The sequence below is a fragment of the Sinocyclocheilus anshuiensis genome, unplaced genomic scaffold (assembly GCF_001515605.1).
Source record: "Sinocyclocheilus anshuiensis isolate Anshui unplaced genomic scaffold, SAMN03320099.WGS_v1.1 scaffold637, whole genome shotgun sequence".
NCBI classification, from domain to species: domain Eukaryota; kingdom Metazoa; phylum Chordata; class Actinopteri; order Cypriniformes; family Cyprinidae; genus Sinocyclocheilus; species Sinocyclocheilus anshuiensis.
The window spans coordinates 1,864,748-1,882,853 of NW_015539816.1; the positions used below are offsets into that span (position 1 = coordinate 1,864,748).

Here is an 18,106-nt window from a genome sequence, read left to right on the forward strand (position 1 = left end):
TGCAATCAGCACTCTTATAAGTGGCTACACCGGCGTACACACACACACAAACACGCACTCTGAAGCAGTTAAAGAGCCGGAGACCGTAGTTGTCCGACAGACAGCATTGCAATGCAACGCTGCACCAGCACAAAATGCATTTCTGACAAAACTGCAGCACATTCAGTTCCGATTGACATCTGAAATCTCAGAGCGCTGCAGGATATTGTGTGTGTTCCTGCAACCAGCTCAGTATGTTTGATATATTGCAGGGGTTTCAAACTAATTATTTAACTATAAATTTAAAAATATTATATTATATTATTATTTTGATGTTAATTTCTATAAATTATATTAATCAATTCAACATTTTAATATGTACATTATATGTATTTTATAGTTTATTTTATGTTTGTAAATTTGTTAATATATATAAATTACAGTAATCAAAAATTTGAAAGATATTTAATTAATTTGATATAATGTGACGTATTCACGTCAAGTAATTCATTGTCTGGAGGATTACACACTCATGGCAAACGCTCTGAGAGAACTAGTAAGATCGGAGAAGAGGAGAGACAGATGAATGGCCAAGGAAAACTCATTGGGGGAAATTGTTAAAATCCATTTAAACTTCGCAAAATTTCACAGCCTGTTTTTTTCCCCCCTTTATCCTTATGTAAACTCTGTAGCTACTAGTAGCATCAAATGGAGGGCCCCACTCGCTTGCATTTGATTGGGCGAACAGATAGTCCCAGATATATCTACAATTAATTACATTAATATACAATACAATAAATTAATATATACAACTAATTAAAAAAAAAATTACACATAAGTAGGAAACTGGTCATTATTCATTATTTCTCATTCAGATTAATTGATGATCATATTTGATTTATTATTCATTATTATTTTGATCTCAATTAAACAAAATAATACTAATATATATATATATATATATATATATATATATTCATTTATATAAATGTCATCAACATTTGTTGTAGTATTACTGATATACCATCATAATTGTTGTTAATATTTTTAATTAGGCTTATTTAATTATTGTATATTTAGTATATTTTCTGTTTTCATTTTAATTGTAATTAAAGTTTTATTATGTTGTGTGCTTTTGTCAGTTTTATTAGTTTTTTTATATGTCTATATAGTTTTTCAATTGTATTTATTATATGTATTTATTATTTTTAGTTTGTTTAGTTTTATGTATTTATTATTTTTAGTTTGTTTAGTTTTAGTTATTTTAAACTAAACAAAAAATGTATTATTTTTTAATGATTTTAGTTCTAGTTTTAGCTAACAAGAATAATCTCGTTCATCGATGCATCTGAAATTGCATTGGAATTAAAAATACAAATAAAAACACTTTGCCTCAAAACTACAACTTGAAATCTATCCCATATGAACAGTGACATAAACACTACAGCATTAACCAGTTCCCTGTGCTGAAACTGTGTCATGTGACTCACTCAGCCAACCAATGATCTCACACTGGCAGCCTGCAAGGACAGTTATGCAGACCTCCCTTTCCCTCCACCATCTCTTTCTCTCTCAAACCTTCTTTCTATACCTTCCTCCTCCCCTCCCACTTCTCTGTTTCCCTTCTTCTCTGTGATGAGAACAGCAGGATGAAGACAGCAGCAGATTTATGTTCATCCCTCTACCCCCCTCCCCACCCCCAGCTGAGTGGCCGCATTGACTTTATTTCTCACATTCTCTCTCTCTCAGTGTGGAACCAGGACAGTGATCTGCTTTAGTTCTCTAATGTGTGCAGGAGATAGCGCTGGAGTGTGTTATCTTTGCTCTGAGCGCTTAACATTAAGACCTGTGCACAGTCTGAAGCGGTAGATACAACTGACCCGCTCTCATGGCAGACGGAGAGCGAGTCCTTTCCATCCCATCTATTTTGCGTTTGCATGTTGTTCTGCAAAAATTCAGTCGGAGCCAAGGACAGAACTGACACCCCAGCAGTGCATTTTAAGCATTTTTTAAGACGCTTGTCCCCCAGTGAATGTGTGTGTGCTTGTGTACTTAAGGTTTAAAATATGCATCTATAAGAGCGCAAAACATCTTCAGAGGAGGTCACTGTTGGTTTGAGAGAATATGTGTAATCTTCTGTTTATTCACACTTTAGCTTCACTTGAGCTGCTCTGCTTGGCCTAGTTTTCCAGATATCTTCACATATGCGGTCCTCTTCGAGTGTGCCACTGTGACAACACTATAGTTTTTTACACTAGTGCGAGCCCATTCAAACTGAGAGGCCTTGCATTTGTATCTTTGTGTCTTAAGAAATGAGCTTCATCCAAAATCACACACTATCTTATAGTATAGTATCTTAGAGTAGCGGCATTTGGTGAGAAACTTATTTCACAACCATTAAAAAAGTATGTTCTACACTGTCAAAAAGGTACAAAGCTGTAAGGCCAGTACCCTAAGGTACAGAAGCTAAAAGGTACATCTTTGTACCTTATTTAGCCCGAAATGGTACATAGTGTTAGTAACTTAAAGGTACATATTTGTACCTAGTAAAGTATTTAAAATTTTTTATACCTTTTTTCTGGGAGTGTATATTGTGTAAAATGCATGATCCAGATGTCATGTTTTCATTGCCATGTGACTCGCATTCACATCTCCTCCCGTGGCCTCGTGGGATAGTAAAGTGTCCATTGGGTGCGCACTTCAGATTCTCAGCAGAAGAAATAGGTAATCTTTTTGCCTAATATTTTATGAATTCTGTGAATTCAGACTTACTACTCTTTTCACATACTGTTTTTCACCTACTCTATAGTAAGGAACTAGGCATATTAAGATGCAGGGATGGTGTTATTATAGATTTTAAAAAGTCTAAAACTTTTTTTTTTTACCATTACCATTCATATGTCTACATTTATACAGTACAATCAAGTCACTCTGAAACTCTGCAGGTCATTTGCATTTCCTTTTCCACCATTATGTCGCTTGAAACTAATTTGACTATCAAAATACACATCAAAATGCTTGGCAATCACTTGACTTATTAAAATATGTATTAGGATTTGAATCCGGGTCTATGTGCGTTTTGTCTGTCTGTATATTGTAGAATGAGTATTTAATATCTATCTATATGTTACACACAAACAGGAAACCCACACTCTCCACTTCCTGTGCCTTTCCTAAACTCTCTTACCATCTCCCAGCAGTGACTGAGCACCCAGCCCAGGTGCAGATCCAGCCCTGAGCTCAGGTGCTGAGCAGGGAAAAGGTCTCTGCCAACTCTCTTTCTCGGATGCGGCTAAAGTGTTGAATTAGCAACAACGTTTTTGCTCTTCCTGCTCCTCATCATCATTAACCTGATGAGGAAGGCGAGGGGACGCAGAACAACTGCAGAGCAACTGCAGGACAGGCACTTAGGCGAGAGCGTCCGACAATCTCTCCGGGGAAAGAGCTCAGAAGCAGTATTTGACTCTGCAGAGGAGAATGTGGCAGTCACATGTAGGTCATCCTTTTCATTTGTCTGAAGACCGCTTTGATTTTGCAGGCTCGCACCAGCTAAAGGTAAATGTGTGTGTGAAAGCTGAAATTAAAACTTGAAATTAGTAATTACAAGGAAGGAAAGCTGACAAGAAGTAATTATTTGGAGATAACCAGCTATCTCTGCCATCTCTTATTAATGATTGAGAATAAAACAGGACTTTGGCTCTGTCTTTTGTAAGCTGTGCCACAATTCAAAATGATAATTGTCTGACAGGGATGCAACAGGCACTTTTTAAGGGTGGGATGTAGAAGGGATTTGTATATATAGATATATGTTAGTGCTGTCAAGCGATTAATCGCGATTAAATAAGTAAAAGTTTTGTGTTTACATAATATATGTGTGCGTACTGTGTATATTTATTATGCATAAAATAATAAGCAGTACAACTGTTTTCATCATTGATTATTAAAATGTTTCTTGTGCACTTAATTAGCAACAAATTAAAATGTTACAATATTAAAAAAGTTATTTTAAAATGTAATAATATTTCACAACATTACTGTTTTACTGTATTTATTTATAAGTGTGGAAGCACATATTACATAGAACAAGGTTTCCACATTTCTTTTCTTTTTTTTATGCAGTATGCTGTTTGTGTGATGTGCCTTTTCACAGATAAGTAGATGGGTTATGCGGTCACTGAGTGATCCAGCGAATGCCGCAGGACAAACCGCTCACGTTCAGTGGTCATCCGCTCACTATGCCTGAAAATAAGGTCACCACAGCAACACACGGCCCCACAGCTCCAGCCCTGTTTTCTCACTACACGCACGACACCCTGATGACAACATGCTGCTGTCTGACCAGAGCCATGCAGACATACACAAATGCAAGTACACAAAATCAGTCACCGTTCCCCACACCCATAACTGATCTATTCCTACTAAAATAAAAATATAAACCAGGTTGATGTGCACAAATCAACACCATATTCATCTAGAGTCTTACTGACAGGGATCAGCCTTCCAGCCACTCTCATTCACATTCATATTAGTCAGAGCAGCCAAGCCGCTTTCAAACACAGCTGTATCGTGACACAAATCTGATTCACTGAGACACAACTGTTTCCAGCCCACATATGCCACAATAACATATGAAAGCTCTAGACAAGTTAGCACGGCCCTCAAGAAGTGTGATGTCCTACCTTTAAAGTACATCTTAACACTTTAACACTTTTTTTTGAGGTAACATGACATTGCATGAATGGTAACAGAAGCTCCTCACACCTATCTGGCCGGGTTAAAAAGTCAGTGTGAAATGTGGACAGACAAGAAGATCTCATTAGTATTCATAGGCTTTCATGTGAAACATTTATATTTACATTTGGATAGACACGACATGTACAATATCATCATATTGACAGCATCAATGCTCAAGCACAATCTGATAGCGGGACTCTCATTTAGCAGTGAACTATGGAAAAACTTACCTATTTTAAATGCCAAAATTATGTATTTCAGTCATCATAAAAAAAGTTTAAAATCCTTTCAGAAATTTGTATTCTTGAAGCCAATATAATATATAATGTCCAATTAGGTGAGTATTTTATCTGTGAAATACATTAAAATCAATCTATTCATTAATTGAACTCAACATTCCATGAACCTCATTAACATTTGCATATCATGAAATTTGTTCATACATGTTTATTTTACATGTCAGATTCTGTGCAAATGTTGGAAGGACACATAGTTCAATAGTGCTTTATTATGTCTCTAGAAACATTATGTGTGAGCTGTTGTTCTCGAATACCACCTGATAAAGCATGTGCAGACACATCCAACATCACACAAACATGAAAAGGCACATCTCAGCATACCTTTACACTCATGCAATGCGCAAGATACACCTACACATCTATAAAAGCATTGGGAAGCAGAACTGTTTTGAATGAATAGAGCTGGACATCAGGAAGGAGGTTGAGTGTGTTAAAATCCATTCTCCTGTCCCATATCAATAAAGCGAGAATATAAAGTGATCCACTGGCACATTAATTTCCTAAAAGAGTGTAAATACTGACTATGAGTATGACTGTCACACTATCAAGACATTCTGACCAGTCTGAAACATTGGCTCAACCAATGGCATAAGTTTGAGGCGGGGTACCTTCTTGCCCAGTATTGTTTTTGCAATACCATTTAGTGACACTAGTGGCGCAGAAATCACACAATTCACCTTTAAACTGCTTGCAGTATTATTAGCAGTTCTGTTTATCAGGTATTGTGCCTCTGAGAACAAACACACATCAAGCATCTGCATTAAAAAAACGTCTGCAAACAGTGCACAGAGAAGATTAATGTTTAATTCAAAGTCTAATTAAGCATGTCAAAGCATAAGAGAGAAAGGAAATGTGTGTGTAGTCAAAGGAAGATGGGCAGCCTCAGCCGAGATCAAACATTCAGGATATCAACTCTGACAGACACTGTTTACACCTAGTATTAACATTCATTTCACAAGCGGTCAGTTCTATATACAAGTGTAAACACGGTCCAAAACAGTTGCAATCCGAACACTCAGACAACATACGGAGGTAGTCAGAAACGCATTGGACCACATCGCATTTGTCCCAGACAAAATAAAAGGACCTCATACTCGCCTCTCAATCATCATCAAATCATCTCAAACATCATACTTTACTGGTTATGTGCAGTTTTTAAAGAAAATAAGTGTCTAATTGAAAAAATTGGAATGCAAAACCTATTGAAAGACCTGAGTGGTTCCATGAAATGTTAATACCAAGTAAACCTGTCTTGCCTGAACGCTTGTGACTGGATCACCTGAGATGTTAATACAAGATACTAGCATGTGTGTGATTGATTTTGCTATCATTCCTATCCAAGAGTGAATACCCACCACAGCGCTACAGAGAAATCTGTGAGAAGTTCAACATACGATAACAAAGAAAGACAGAAAGGAAAAGATACTGATACGTAAAAAAAGAAGAGAGACATTCTGGGCAAAGCAAAACACAGCTAGCTGAAAGTACAAGAAAGAAGGCCAGTGTGTGTGAGAGAGATGAGAATAGAAGCTTTCTGTCAACATATATGAAGATGAACGACCGTGCTCCCATCAGCCAGCCAAACAAAAACGGTCTACACAACGCCTCTCTCTTCTCTTTTTCAACGCATACACATCTACCCATGACCCTCACATACACAGGGACATAAATCATAAAACACGGCTCATACGGTGACCCACATACACAGAGACGAAAGACGGAAAGACCTCATCCTAAGAGATCCAAGCCAAAAAAACGCATGGACAGATGGTGCAGGAAATTACCTTATTTGTCTTCTAACCATTCATCCCTCTGAAGACACCTCACTGTCCTGTTCCACTCCAATCCTCCCTTTCTTTCATGCTATACACACCAATTTCAGCATGTCTGTGTTGTGTATGGTCTAGACTCTAAAAGCAGCGAGGATTTGTAATGCAGTCTATTGTACTACGCTCAGCCTTTCACACAAACTTACATGGCACAATTGTGTTTCTGCCAAAGACCCGGGATCAATATAACCAGCTTTCACCCAAACATACTCACGGTACTCTCTGAATGCAGAAGTGTCTTTTTAACAGTGCAGCGCACAATGAAGAAGCTCTTACAATGTTTGCTGCCACGTAAAAGCGTATATTTTACTCTTAAGGAGTGTGTGGTGATTTTTCCCCAAGAGAGAAGTTCAGCTTGAATATTTTATGTTCCGTGCAGCTCCAAGAGTGACTGAATATGCTGTTGTCAGATATCCGGTGGGTGTTTGAGTACCTGTGTTTTGTTTTTCTGAATGGTGTGCCTAGCAACGGTGCGCTCAGTCCGTTTTCCTTGTGCAAAGATAACATACATTTTATATCTAACAAATATATGATATATGATAGTAAAAACCTTAATGTCAGAAATCCTAATTCTCCCGACTGTTTGATGCAGAAACACACCTGCGCACACACATTAGGTCATCTCAGCCATGCTGCAGTGTTCCTCACTGCTTGGTAGCATCAAAACAAAACCTGCTTCATCACAGAACGCAACCATAACCACCTCTACACCACTGTCCCCTGCCATACAACTACAATACAAAGCACAACATGATGAATTTGTCCTTTTTAAATGACATTTTAGGCATGGTAATACATCTAGAAACTTCTACACATATATGCAAGCAGTGCACAAACACATACAGGTATGCAAGCAATTGTTTAGGTAAAAAAAGGGGTCGATTGGGATTTATGCAGGTTGTTGAGAATGATGTATGGACGCACACACACACACACACACACACACACACACACACACACACACACACATACACACACACACAAACACACACCTAAACACACAACCAGATGCACACATTGCAGTACTGGATGGGATGGGGTACAGTGCGACTTGTCCTGTATAAGACTAGATGAGATGGTACTTATGGGACGCAACTCATACCAGACAGGCACACAGGACAATGTGTGTTACTCACAGTTCTGAGTAGAGGATGTGCAGGTTGCCCACATTGTCAGTGTAGTTTGCTGGACTGAGCCAGGGCAGAACCAACAGCAGCAGAGCCTTCATGACCCTCTCTCTCCAGGGTCTCTTGTCTCGAGTCTCTCTTTCTTTTGCTTTCTTTCTCTAGGCTGAATGCAGTCTTTCCTATCTGGCTTCCTCCCTGCCCGTTGCTCCTCCACCTCTACTACAGTTCTGACCCCCCCTCCCGCCTTTCTCTCAAGTGAAAAGCTATTCTTCCTTTTCCTTTTCTTCTTGTTTCTTTGTCTTTCCACTTTTCTTCCTTTCCTCGCCTCCCTCAGGCTTGTAGCCCGGTTAATTCAGCAGTAGAGAGATCAGCAGCAGTAGAGGGAGAGGAAAAGACTGGGAGCGCTGCCAGCGGAGGAGAACAGAGTGCAGCATGAAGAAAGACTCGAGAAGAAAAGGAGGCAGGAGCGGCATCTGGAGCGAGCGCAGGTGCACTGGAGCCGAGATGGAGAAGAAAAGAGAAGGTTGAGGTAGAAGGAGAAGAGGAGGCAGAGAGCGGCGTTTGCTGGCACGCCGGTCGGGTGCGATGGTTGCGTTGCAGTCTAATCTGTCCTGGGCATCATCCAAGAGTGAGAGGATTTACGCTCACGAGCCCACATACTGCTGTGAATGTGCGAGAGAGAGTATGTGTGAGTGTGGCAACACAGCGTCTGATTTATACTGCAGCGTGCTCTACAGAGAGAGAGAGAACTGGGGCGAACCAACTGACATGGGAGAGAGGGGGAGATGCAGGCTTGGGTGGTCCATCTATCATTGTCCGTATGCCTCAAAGGTAGAGCGTGTGGCAAAGACCACCCCCCTCTGCAACGCAACGGTTCATTCAGCTATGAAGCGGTGTGTGTGTGTTTATGTGTACATGTGTGTAGAGGGTAGGCATGTGGAGGATGGATGGATGGATGGACGCATGGACAGTAGGATAGATAGATAGATAGATATATAGATAGATAGACAGATAGATAGATAGATAGATAGATAGACTCTATAGCTTGAATATTCTTCAGTCATTCTCCAAAGAGAAAATAACTCACAAGGTCACGTAATCAGACAATGGTTATAGGTTCATAGATCTCCAAACTTTACAGCAGTTTCAATAACCGTATGATTTGGTGACAGTATAGTATGTGCTATCATCAATATTGCAAGTCCGTAGCCTAAGGACAGCCTAAGTCAGTACATTCCCTCCTCTCTACCCAGATCTGATCTAGGATTCCAGGAAAGTCTGTACACCGCCAAATACATGCAGACACAAGCACATACTTATGCACACTGAGAGACAAAGTGCATCTAGACGTGCTTGACTGCAAACACAAAAAATGTAACCAGACCAACATACAGTACAAGATACAAAGTTCTCAACATTTGATACAAACCTCCAGAGCACATTCAAACTAGCTAAAACACATCAAAGCAGCAATTAAAACTGACTCAGTACACCAAATATTCTCACCACACAGTTATGAGTCACCAGTGTGAAGGAAGCCTCATGGTTAAACATCACATGACCACAAATGCTAGGACACAAACACAATCTGCAGCAGCTGACACAGAAAAATGCATCTCTTGAGCTTACATGCATGGAATCAAGAGGAACTTTGTACTTTGTACAAAAGTTCTCAAAAAAAAAAAATTAAGTGAATTGAAGGCCATTCTTACATAGAAAGAGTCTTTGGCTGGTCCTCACCAGTTCTTGTTCCGCTTAAGTCCCGTCCCATTTTGAATGTTGTCCAACTTTACAGTCCTGAACCAACTAAGACCACTGGAGACCAGACCACATTGGAGAAAGCAGGGAGAGGAAGAGAAAGACAAAGAACGATGAACTAAAAAGCCCAAGAGCCCAGTATAAAAAGAGAAGGATGTGGGAGGGGAGAGGAGCAATAGTATGGAAAGAAGCAAGTGGGGGTTTTTGGTTGACTGGAGAAAAGGGCAAGTTGATTATGTTTCCGTAAGTGGAATTTTAAATGAGAGGGAAACTTTCCATTAACGCCAGTAACAAAATGCAATTAATTTCAACAGAGGCCCTCAGGCCTGTGGAGCACTAATGATTCAGAAACAGTCCACAGGAACGACAGAGACTCTACCATCCTGAAAATGGCGAGAGTGAGGGAGAGTTCCAATAAAAACCATTAGTTAGCATAACGTCCCCAAAGGCACTGAGGTAGAAGATATCTTAGTCGGTTAAACAAAGGTCACTGTGGGGTTGCTACCTCTTGAGGAGTGGAGAACAAAAGAATCCTCTAACGAAATAAACAAACAAATGCATGCACACAGACGGAGATGTGCTCTATAGCTTGAATATTCTTCAATCATTCTCCAAAGAGAAAATAACTCACAAGGTCACGTAATCAGACAATGGTTATAGGTTCATAGATCTCCAAACTTTACAGCAGTTTCAATAACCGTATGATTTGGTGACAGTATAGTATGTGCTATCATCAATATTGCAAGTCCGTAGCCTAAGGACAGCCTAAGTCAGTACATTCCCTCCTCTCTACCCAGATCTGATCTAGGATTCCAGGAAAGTCTGTACACCGCCAAATACATGCAGACACAAGCACATACTTATGCACACTGAGAGACAAAGTGCATCTAGACGTGCTTGACTGCAAACACAAAAAATGTAACCAGACCAACATACAGTACAAGATACAAAGTTCTCAACATTTGATACAAACCTCCAGAGCACATTCAAACTAGCTAAAACACATCAAAGCAGCAATTAAAACTGACTCAGTACACCAAATATTCTCACCACACAGTTATGAGTCACCAGTGTGAAGGAAGCCTCATGGTTAAACATCACATGACCACAAATGCTAGGACACAAACACAATCTGCAGCAGCTGACACAGAAAAATGCATCTCTTGAGCTTACATGCATGGAATCAAGAGGAACTTTGTACTTTGTACAAAAGTTCTCAAAAAAAAAAAATTAAGTGAATTGAAGGCCATTCTTACATAGAAAGAGTCTTTGGCTGGTCCTCACCAGTTCTTGTTCCGCTTAAGTCCCGTCCCATTTTGAATGTTGTCCAACTTTACAGTCCTGAACCAACTAAGACCACTGGAGACCAGACCACATTGGAGAAAGCAGGGAGAGGAAGAGAAAGACAAAGAACGATGAACTAAAAAGCCCAAGAGCCCAGTATAAAAAGAGAAGGATGTGGGAGGGGAGAGGAGCAATAGTATGGAAAGAAGCAAGTGGGGGTTTTTGGTTGACTGGAGAAAAGGGCAAGTTGATTATGTTTCTGTAAGTGGAATTTTAAATGAGAGGGAAACTTTCCATTAACGGCAGTAACAAAATGCAATTAATTTCAACAGAGGCCCTCAGGCCTGTGGAGCACTAATGATTCAGAAACAGTCCACAGGAACGACAGAGACTCTACCATCCTGAAAATGGCGAGAGTGAGGGAGAGTTCCAATAAAAACCATTAGTTAGCATAACGTCCCCAAAGGCACTGAGGTAGAAGATATCTTAGTCGGTTAAACAAAGGTCACTGTGGGGTTGCTACCTCTTGAGGAGTGGAGAACAAAAGAATCCTCTAACGAAATAAACAAACAAATGCATGCACACAGACGGAGATGTGCTCGACACATGTCTTCTATTGAGGCGAATCGCTGACAAGAGTCTTTTATGAATGACAATGAATGAAGAGCTGCTTATGAATGCCAATGAGAAGATGAAGAGTATCAGTCACATTCAGCAATTCAAAACTTGCTTATACAGTTCAATACATTAAACTGTGCTTTGCCAATCCTTCATGTTAACCTCAAATTGAAGATGAGTCCTTACTGAAAATGTCCTTTTTTAACCAATAAAACTTATTAGGACTAGGGATGGCCTCATATTTATCTCCCCACCACTATTTTTTCATGATTTCATCTGGTTGTAAACATTACAGTGTGGTCACATTTACTGTTGCTTGGCGAAATTTCACAAGTGAAATCTAGACAGTTCAATGGGAATTGGTGTAATGCAATTTCGCCAGATAAACTTCTGGTGGTGAATACATTTCCCTCTGCAAATTTGCAGAAATGTCCAATAACAAGCCTCTTGGTTGATGTTCATCGGTGACCTCTGTGTGGGCAGAAACTCGTAACTAAGCAACAAAACAAAACAGAAGATCCACAATGGACGAGCAGCAACTACTCAGCCAACACCAACATTATAAACCTGTCAATAAAAAAGTCTGTTTAGAAAGCAGTTATTTAGGGTTGGTTTGATTGCTGGCTGGCAGAATAGCTTTGGATGTTCAATTCATTGTCATTATACCTGTATGTAATTCATGGTATTTTGTCACATCTGGTTCTGCTTTTTTTTTCTCTGAGCAACGGTAAATGTGACCGCACCATGGTAAGGATCAGGGTTGTAGAAAGGTCTGAAAATGGACAGACACAATTATAAAACTTATCTGCTTGGCTCATGAATATTGAAGGGATAGTTCACCCAAAAATGAAAATTCTGTCATTAATTACTCACAAATTAAGATATTTTTGATGAAATCCAAGAGCTTTCTGACCCTACATAGACAGCAAAGGAAATACCATGTTCAAGGCCTAGAAAGGTAGTAAGGACATCATTAAAATAGTCCATGTGACATCAGTGGTTCAACTGTTCCACCAGAAAGCTACAAGAATAACTTTTTGTGAGCAAAGAAAACAAAAATAACGACTTTATTCAATAATTTCTTCTCTTCTATGTCAGTCTTCGACACGCAGAGTTGAACGTAGAGGTAGAACTCAGACACACTGCGCCTTGTTTACAAGCAGAGGGATACGCGAGTAAGAGAAGAAATTGTTGAATAAAGTCATTGCTTTTGTTTTCTTTGCACACAAAATGTATTCTCGTAGATTCATAAAATTAAGGTTGAACCACTGCTGTCACATGGACTATTTTATCGATGTCACTACCTTTCTGGGCCTTGAACGTGGTAGCTGCATTGCTGTCTATGGAGGGTCAGAAAGCTCTCAGATTTCATTTAAAATATCTTAATTTGTGTTTCGAAGATGAACAAAAGTATTAAGGGGTTTGGAACGGCATGAGGGTGAGTAATTAATGACAGAATTTAAATTTTTGGGTGAACTAACCCTTAAAAAAAATTACCTAATTTATATTCAATAGGCCAAAAAGTCCTAATTAATTTGTTGACAGTTAAATAAGCATTTGGCATAGTAAGGTGGCTGCTTAGTTTTTGCATCAATGCAGCTGTTTGGCTTCAGGTAAAATAAACTTCAAAAACAATGATATTTCTCAAAAACAGTGCCCCTGGTAGTATTCGGTTATGATGAAAGCAATATTGCTCCAGGACCAACAAAAGAAGCAGATCCATGTTCTACTTGGCTAAATCACATTGTACGTTTTCCAAACCTGTCTACCACCATCTTAAATTTCATCAAGAAGCTCAAATCTTGTTAAGATCATTACTATCACATCAAAAACAGCTCTGAGGGTGATTTCCTCACCGGCTCCTGATGTGTCCCTCCATTTCTCCCCGCGGCATCACTTCAGTGCAGTGTTCGGTAAAGGGGCAGGACACCATCAGTTTATCCAGCAGCTTGTGCACCAGCAGGCTGGACTTGCGACAGGTCTGCAGCATCAGGGGAGTGCGGTCCACCGGGCAGAAGTCGCTCTCCAGCAGGAAGTTTGTCAGGCACTCCTGGCAATAGGTATGTCCACAGGGGGTGTCCAGTGGCCGGATCAAAGGCTGAAGGCAGATGTGGCACATAAGGTCATCATCCACCTCCTCTTTGTAGGAATATTCATGGTTCTCCTCCTGTAGGTGCCGTTGTCCACAGACATGGCAAAGGTCAGGAGGAGGGGACGTGGGACTGACTCCTGTTGCACCGCAAATGGGCATCGCCACAGCACCCTCCTCTTCCTGATCACTCATTGTGTAATTGTGTCGAAGCTTTACTGAATCTTTGTGGTTGAAGGGATTTGTTGTGTCAGGTTGCGTTTTGAGCCATCCACCTGTATGGGAGGAGCACATAAAAAAAAAGAAGAAGAAAAAAAACGAAAGGAACTGTCATTAATGGCAAATAGGTGTGTCCACATAATAATCTTGTTAGCTGGAAAGGCAGTTCGCACACACCCAAAGACACAGTTTAGCAAAAAGAGGGCAGCAAAAATTAGTTTTTACTTTCTGCCCGTTCTGCTCTTACTCTATTTTTAATTCCCTGAGCTGGCAGAAGGATAAATATCAGACTGATCCAAAACTCATTTTATATTCCACTGGCAACAGAAATATCAATATTGCACCTGAGACTCTTAATAAACCCAGTTGGAGAAAAAGAAAAGTAATTTTATAACTGGCAGTTATTCAGTAGAACTTTTAAGCATGGTCACACAGAGAACAGCTACTTTGCTAGCATTATTCTGGATGTTTCCAGAAGCAGTTATACCTGGCTTCATGTGAGCCTGTCATTTACTAGTGAAAATAATTGTGTTTGTGTGTTTCTATGTAGCTGAGTTTACATAAACTCCTAGCTTGGCTTTAGCTTCATGCCATTCTGAACCTGTAACTTTGTTTATTTATTTACCTTTGAAAGGAGAGAGTGAGCTTTTTGGAGCTTGACAGACATAGTCTCTATAAACTATTGTTTTATAATAAATGAATAAATGTTCCACAGTAAAAACAACCGCATACAGGTTTTGAATGACATGTGGGTGAGTAAATAATGACAAATGTTTAACTTCATACTTTATCTTGTTAAAGAAATGCTGTGGTCAGGATGTTCTTGCATAAGACGGAGTGTATCACCACACCTGTTGTATACAGACAACTCATTCGCACGTGGGAGTTTGTATGGTTATGATGGGAGTGTAATATTATTACTGCCATAAAATTTTGTCTGGAGTGTCTCACTGAGTACAATCTCTGCACTGAACACATAGTGTACACTCTCAAAGTCTCGTTATATCTTTCTGTGAGTTTGAATATGGCTTCTCCCATTTTGTGAAGTCACCCACTGTTGATTTGAACAGGAAACCGTCGAACAACAGTGCACTGCAGGTGAATGCATGAGAATATCTTTATTGTCTGCCTCCCTGTAATCTGATCTGAGCTTAACCAGGGCTATATAAGAGGACACACACACACACTCCCACCCATAAAGGAGTGTGCCCAAGGACACAGTTATACCTGGCAACCCTGCATTCTCCGTAAATCATCATCTCTTTAATGATCCTTCAGAGTGACGATATGGCTTGAGTATGCAACTGCATTGCATTACACACACACACACACACACACACACACACACACACACACAATAATCGCTTTTACCCTGCTGCTCTTATTCAATTGGAATTTTCCATTTTCTTTTGTCTTCCCTCATTCAAAGGCACTTCTAGTGAAAAATCCATTGTTCTAAACAAACAGAATGACAGGACTTAATAGCTACTTGTTTCATTTTACTTTCTTTCTTTCAACTCTGACTCTTTCACTCATATTTTCCTCAGAGGAGATAATATTGTTTCTCGGGTGACCTTTGGCACAGAGGAAAGCGGTGGTAAGTGTACTAAGCATAAAAGAGTGTTAATGGCATTAAAGTGCACAATCAACCAGAAAGCTACACAAATAAAAATAACAGTATAATCTTAGATCCAGTGGGATCAATGTTTAATGACTGAAAAAGCTGAAAATATCCTCAATAAATGGCTTAATGGAAGGAATATACAGACAAACACAGAACACAGTGTGTATTAATGGTTCAATCATTTGTGCCTAATCAGCCTTGTCTCGTGTGTGTGTGTGTGTGTGTGTGTGTGTGTGTTGTGTGCCAGCACTTTTATATCACTCAGCACAGACAAACATACTTTCCCATCACACAAAGTGCACAGCAATGCAACAATGAAGGAATTAATGCAAAAGCAGACACAAAAATATATAGTGGGGTCCAAAAGTCTAAGACTACTAGTGAAAATGCTTATAGATGGCATTTTTTCCCTATAACATCTCAGCCTTTCAATACCACCCGTGCTTCTGATAGAATAGAACAGATAGCACGCTTGATGAAGGCAGCACTGTAAGAAAAGAGGCAGCAGGGTGGATCTCTTGCTCCTGCTGTGGATCTGTATTTGACTTCAACACTCTTTGTTCAGACATTTTTTAGAAGAACATTCCACGGTGTATTGGAGTCTTTGGATACTCTGATTTCAACCTGAACCCCGAATGAACAGTTGAACAACATATTTGTGCGATTTTGTTATGTTACAGCAATAAGTATTTTCAAAATCAGATCTATCTATCTATCTATCTATCTATCTATCTATCTATCTATCTACACACACACAAAATATTATGTAATAATTTTGCTGAACAGGGTTGAATGGTTGAGTTATAGGTCCTAACGAGGAGCCTTAGGGTTCCCTTTTGATTAGACATTCAACTGTTGAGTCATATAGCTAATGAATAATGCAATAAATCCATTCAGTGATTAATGTACATATAATGACTATTCAGTGGAAATTATGGATATCAATGAGCATAGCCACTCACAAAAAAATAACATTCATAAAGAGATGATAGAAGTGGGTGTTCTAAATGTGAGTGAGTGCATGAGGAAAATAATTACAAACAATGCAAATATATCTCAGAAGAGACATTTTGAACAAACACAGTCCATATGAGAAATGAGGTTATATGTTTCTAGTATGTAGGAGAGGAACATCAAAACTTCATGCCAGCATAGCGTGGGGAGAGTTACATAAGTGTTCATATGGAAATGTACATAGCTCACCCCCACCCTTTTCGTTTTCAGCCTCTTCCTGTATGAACCTTTCTCCTCCTATCTTCCTCTTTAACCCACTTTTCTTCCAATACATTTTCATTCTGTTCCTTTAGGATCTTGTCTCAATAATCCTGTCTGTTCCTCTCTATGCCATCTTTTGTTTCCACTGATGTTATGTCACATATACAGTGTGGTTCAAAAATTCTTAGTGTGGTCTTTTACATTTTAAAATATTTTAATTAAAAACTATTTAATTATATGATAATATAATAATATAATATAATATAATATAATATAATATAATATAATATAATATAATATAATATAATATAATATAATATAATATATAATGCCATCTAGCAGATGACAAGTATTTTGTAGGACTGATGTTTTACACTCCATATAATGTCTTATCGCTGATAAAACCTAGAAGTTATGCCATATACAGTAAAATTCAATAAAGATAACAGCAAACATAGCAAAAGTGAGGCTATAATTTTCCATTTCCACACACACACATTCACGCATACTGACAGGTGACATGCTATTGGTTTTCCCGGCTAAAGAGCTGGTGGTCAAAACCGCTGACAAAAACTCAATCTAACCAAAAGAATAATGATGACGATGATCAATCTAAGCTAAAGGTGTTTACACTACAAATATATGAACATCAACACCTGCGCCATGCTTACACACATGCCTCCATGTGCACAAACACACATTTTCACAGGCTTTGTGACTTCAAAGGGTTCATCTTGCTTTATACACAAAGAAAGTTTCACCACAGCTGTGCTGAGTCAACAAGTACATGATTATCAAACAAAAATCAGCATCAAGTGAAAGTTACAGACAAAATGTGCTGAGTAAATATACTCAGACCGGTGTATTTCTCCTGCTTACCTGAACAGGTAATCCAACCGCTCCGGCAGAGGGAAAATGAGAAAGGAGAGTGAATGAGAGAAAGTAAAAGAGTAAATAAGAGGACTTTGTCCCTGTGGCCACAGGTTAAAAATTTCCCTGATGTCAGGTAAACTTTGAAAGTTGTCCCAATGGTCTTCAAGTAAGTATTTCAGTCCAGAAACCCCTGGCCATCCTATCATGCACTGGGACACCAACTCCTGACGCACACATGCATGCACCTGATACAGGAAGTGAGAGAGAAGAGGCAGAGCTAAAACGATAGGCAGGTAAACATGAGAACTGCCCTAACCTGCTTTGGTAGGGCCAGGAACTGGTTTACACACACACACACACACACACACACGGTATAACTGAGAGGAAGATAGCAGTCTCTTAACATTATACTACATAAATAAAGACATAAGTTTGTGTGTACACTAAACAATGCCAAA

The 18,106-nt window shown here is 39.2% G+C and overlaps 1 protein-coding gene across 4 annotated transcripts in view; it reads right to left on the reverse strand.

Annotated features, from left to right (window-relative positions):
* The window catches only part of LOC107683953 (E3 ubiquitin-protein ligase LNX-like), a 45,309-nt gene extending 27,419 nt beyond the window's left edge, over positions 1–17,890 (reverse strand). For 2 of the 4 annotated variants that reach the window (XM_016480047.1, XM_016480046.1), the window contains exons 1-2: positions 17,655–17,890; positions 13,485–13,992 (exon numbers count right to left, since the gene is read on the reverse strand). In XM_016480047.1, the coding sequence (XP_016335533.1) occupies positions 13,485–13,912 (428 nt within the window). In that variant the 5' untranslated portion in view covers positions 13,913–13,992; positions 17,655–17,890. Of the gene's footprint in view, positions 1–7,977; positions 8,901–9,680; positions 10,174–13,484; positions 13,993–17,654 lie in introns of those variants that run through there. The other 2 variants (XM_016480049.1, XM_016480048.1) reach the window with 2 other exon arrangements.
* Between the last annotated feature and the right edge of the window lie 216 nt (positions 17,891–18,106).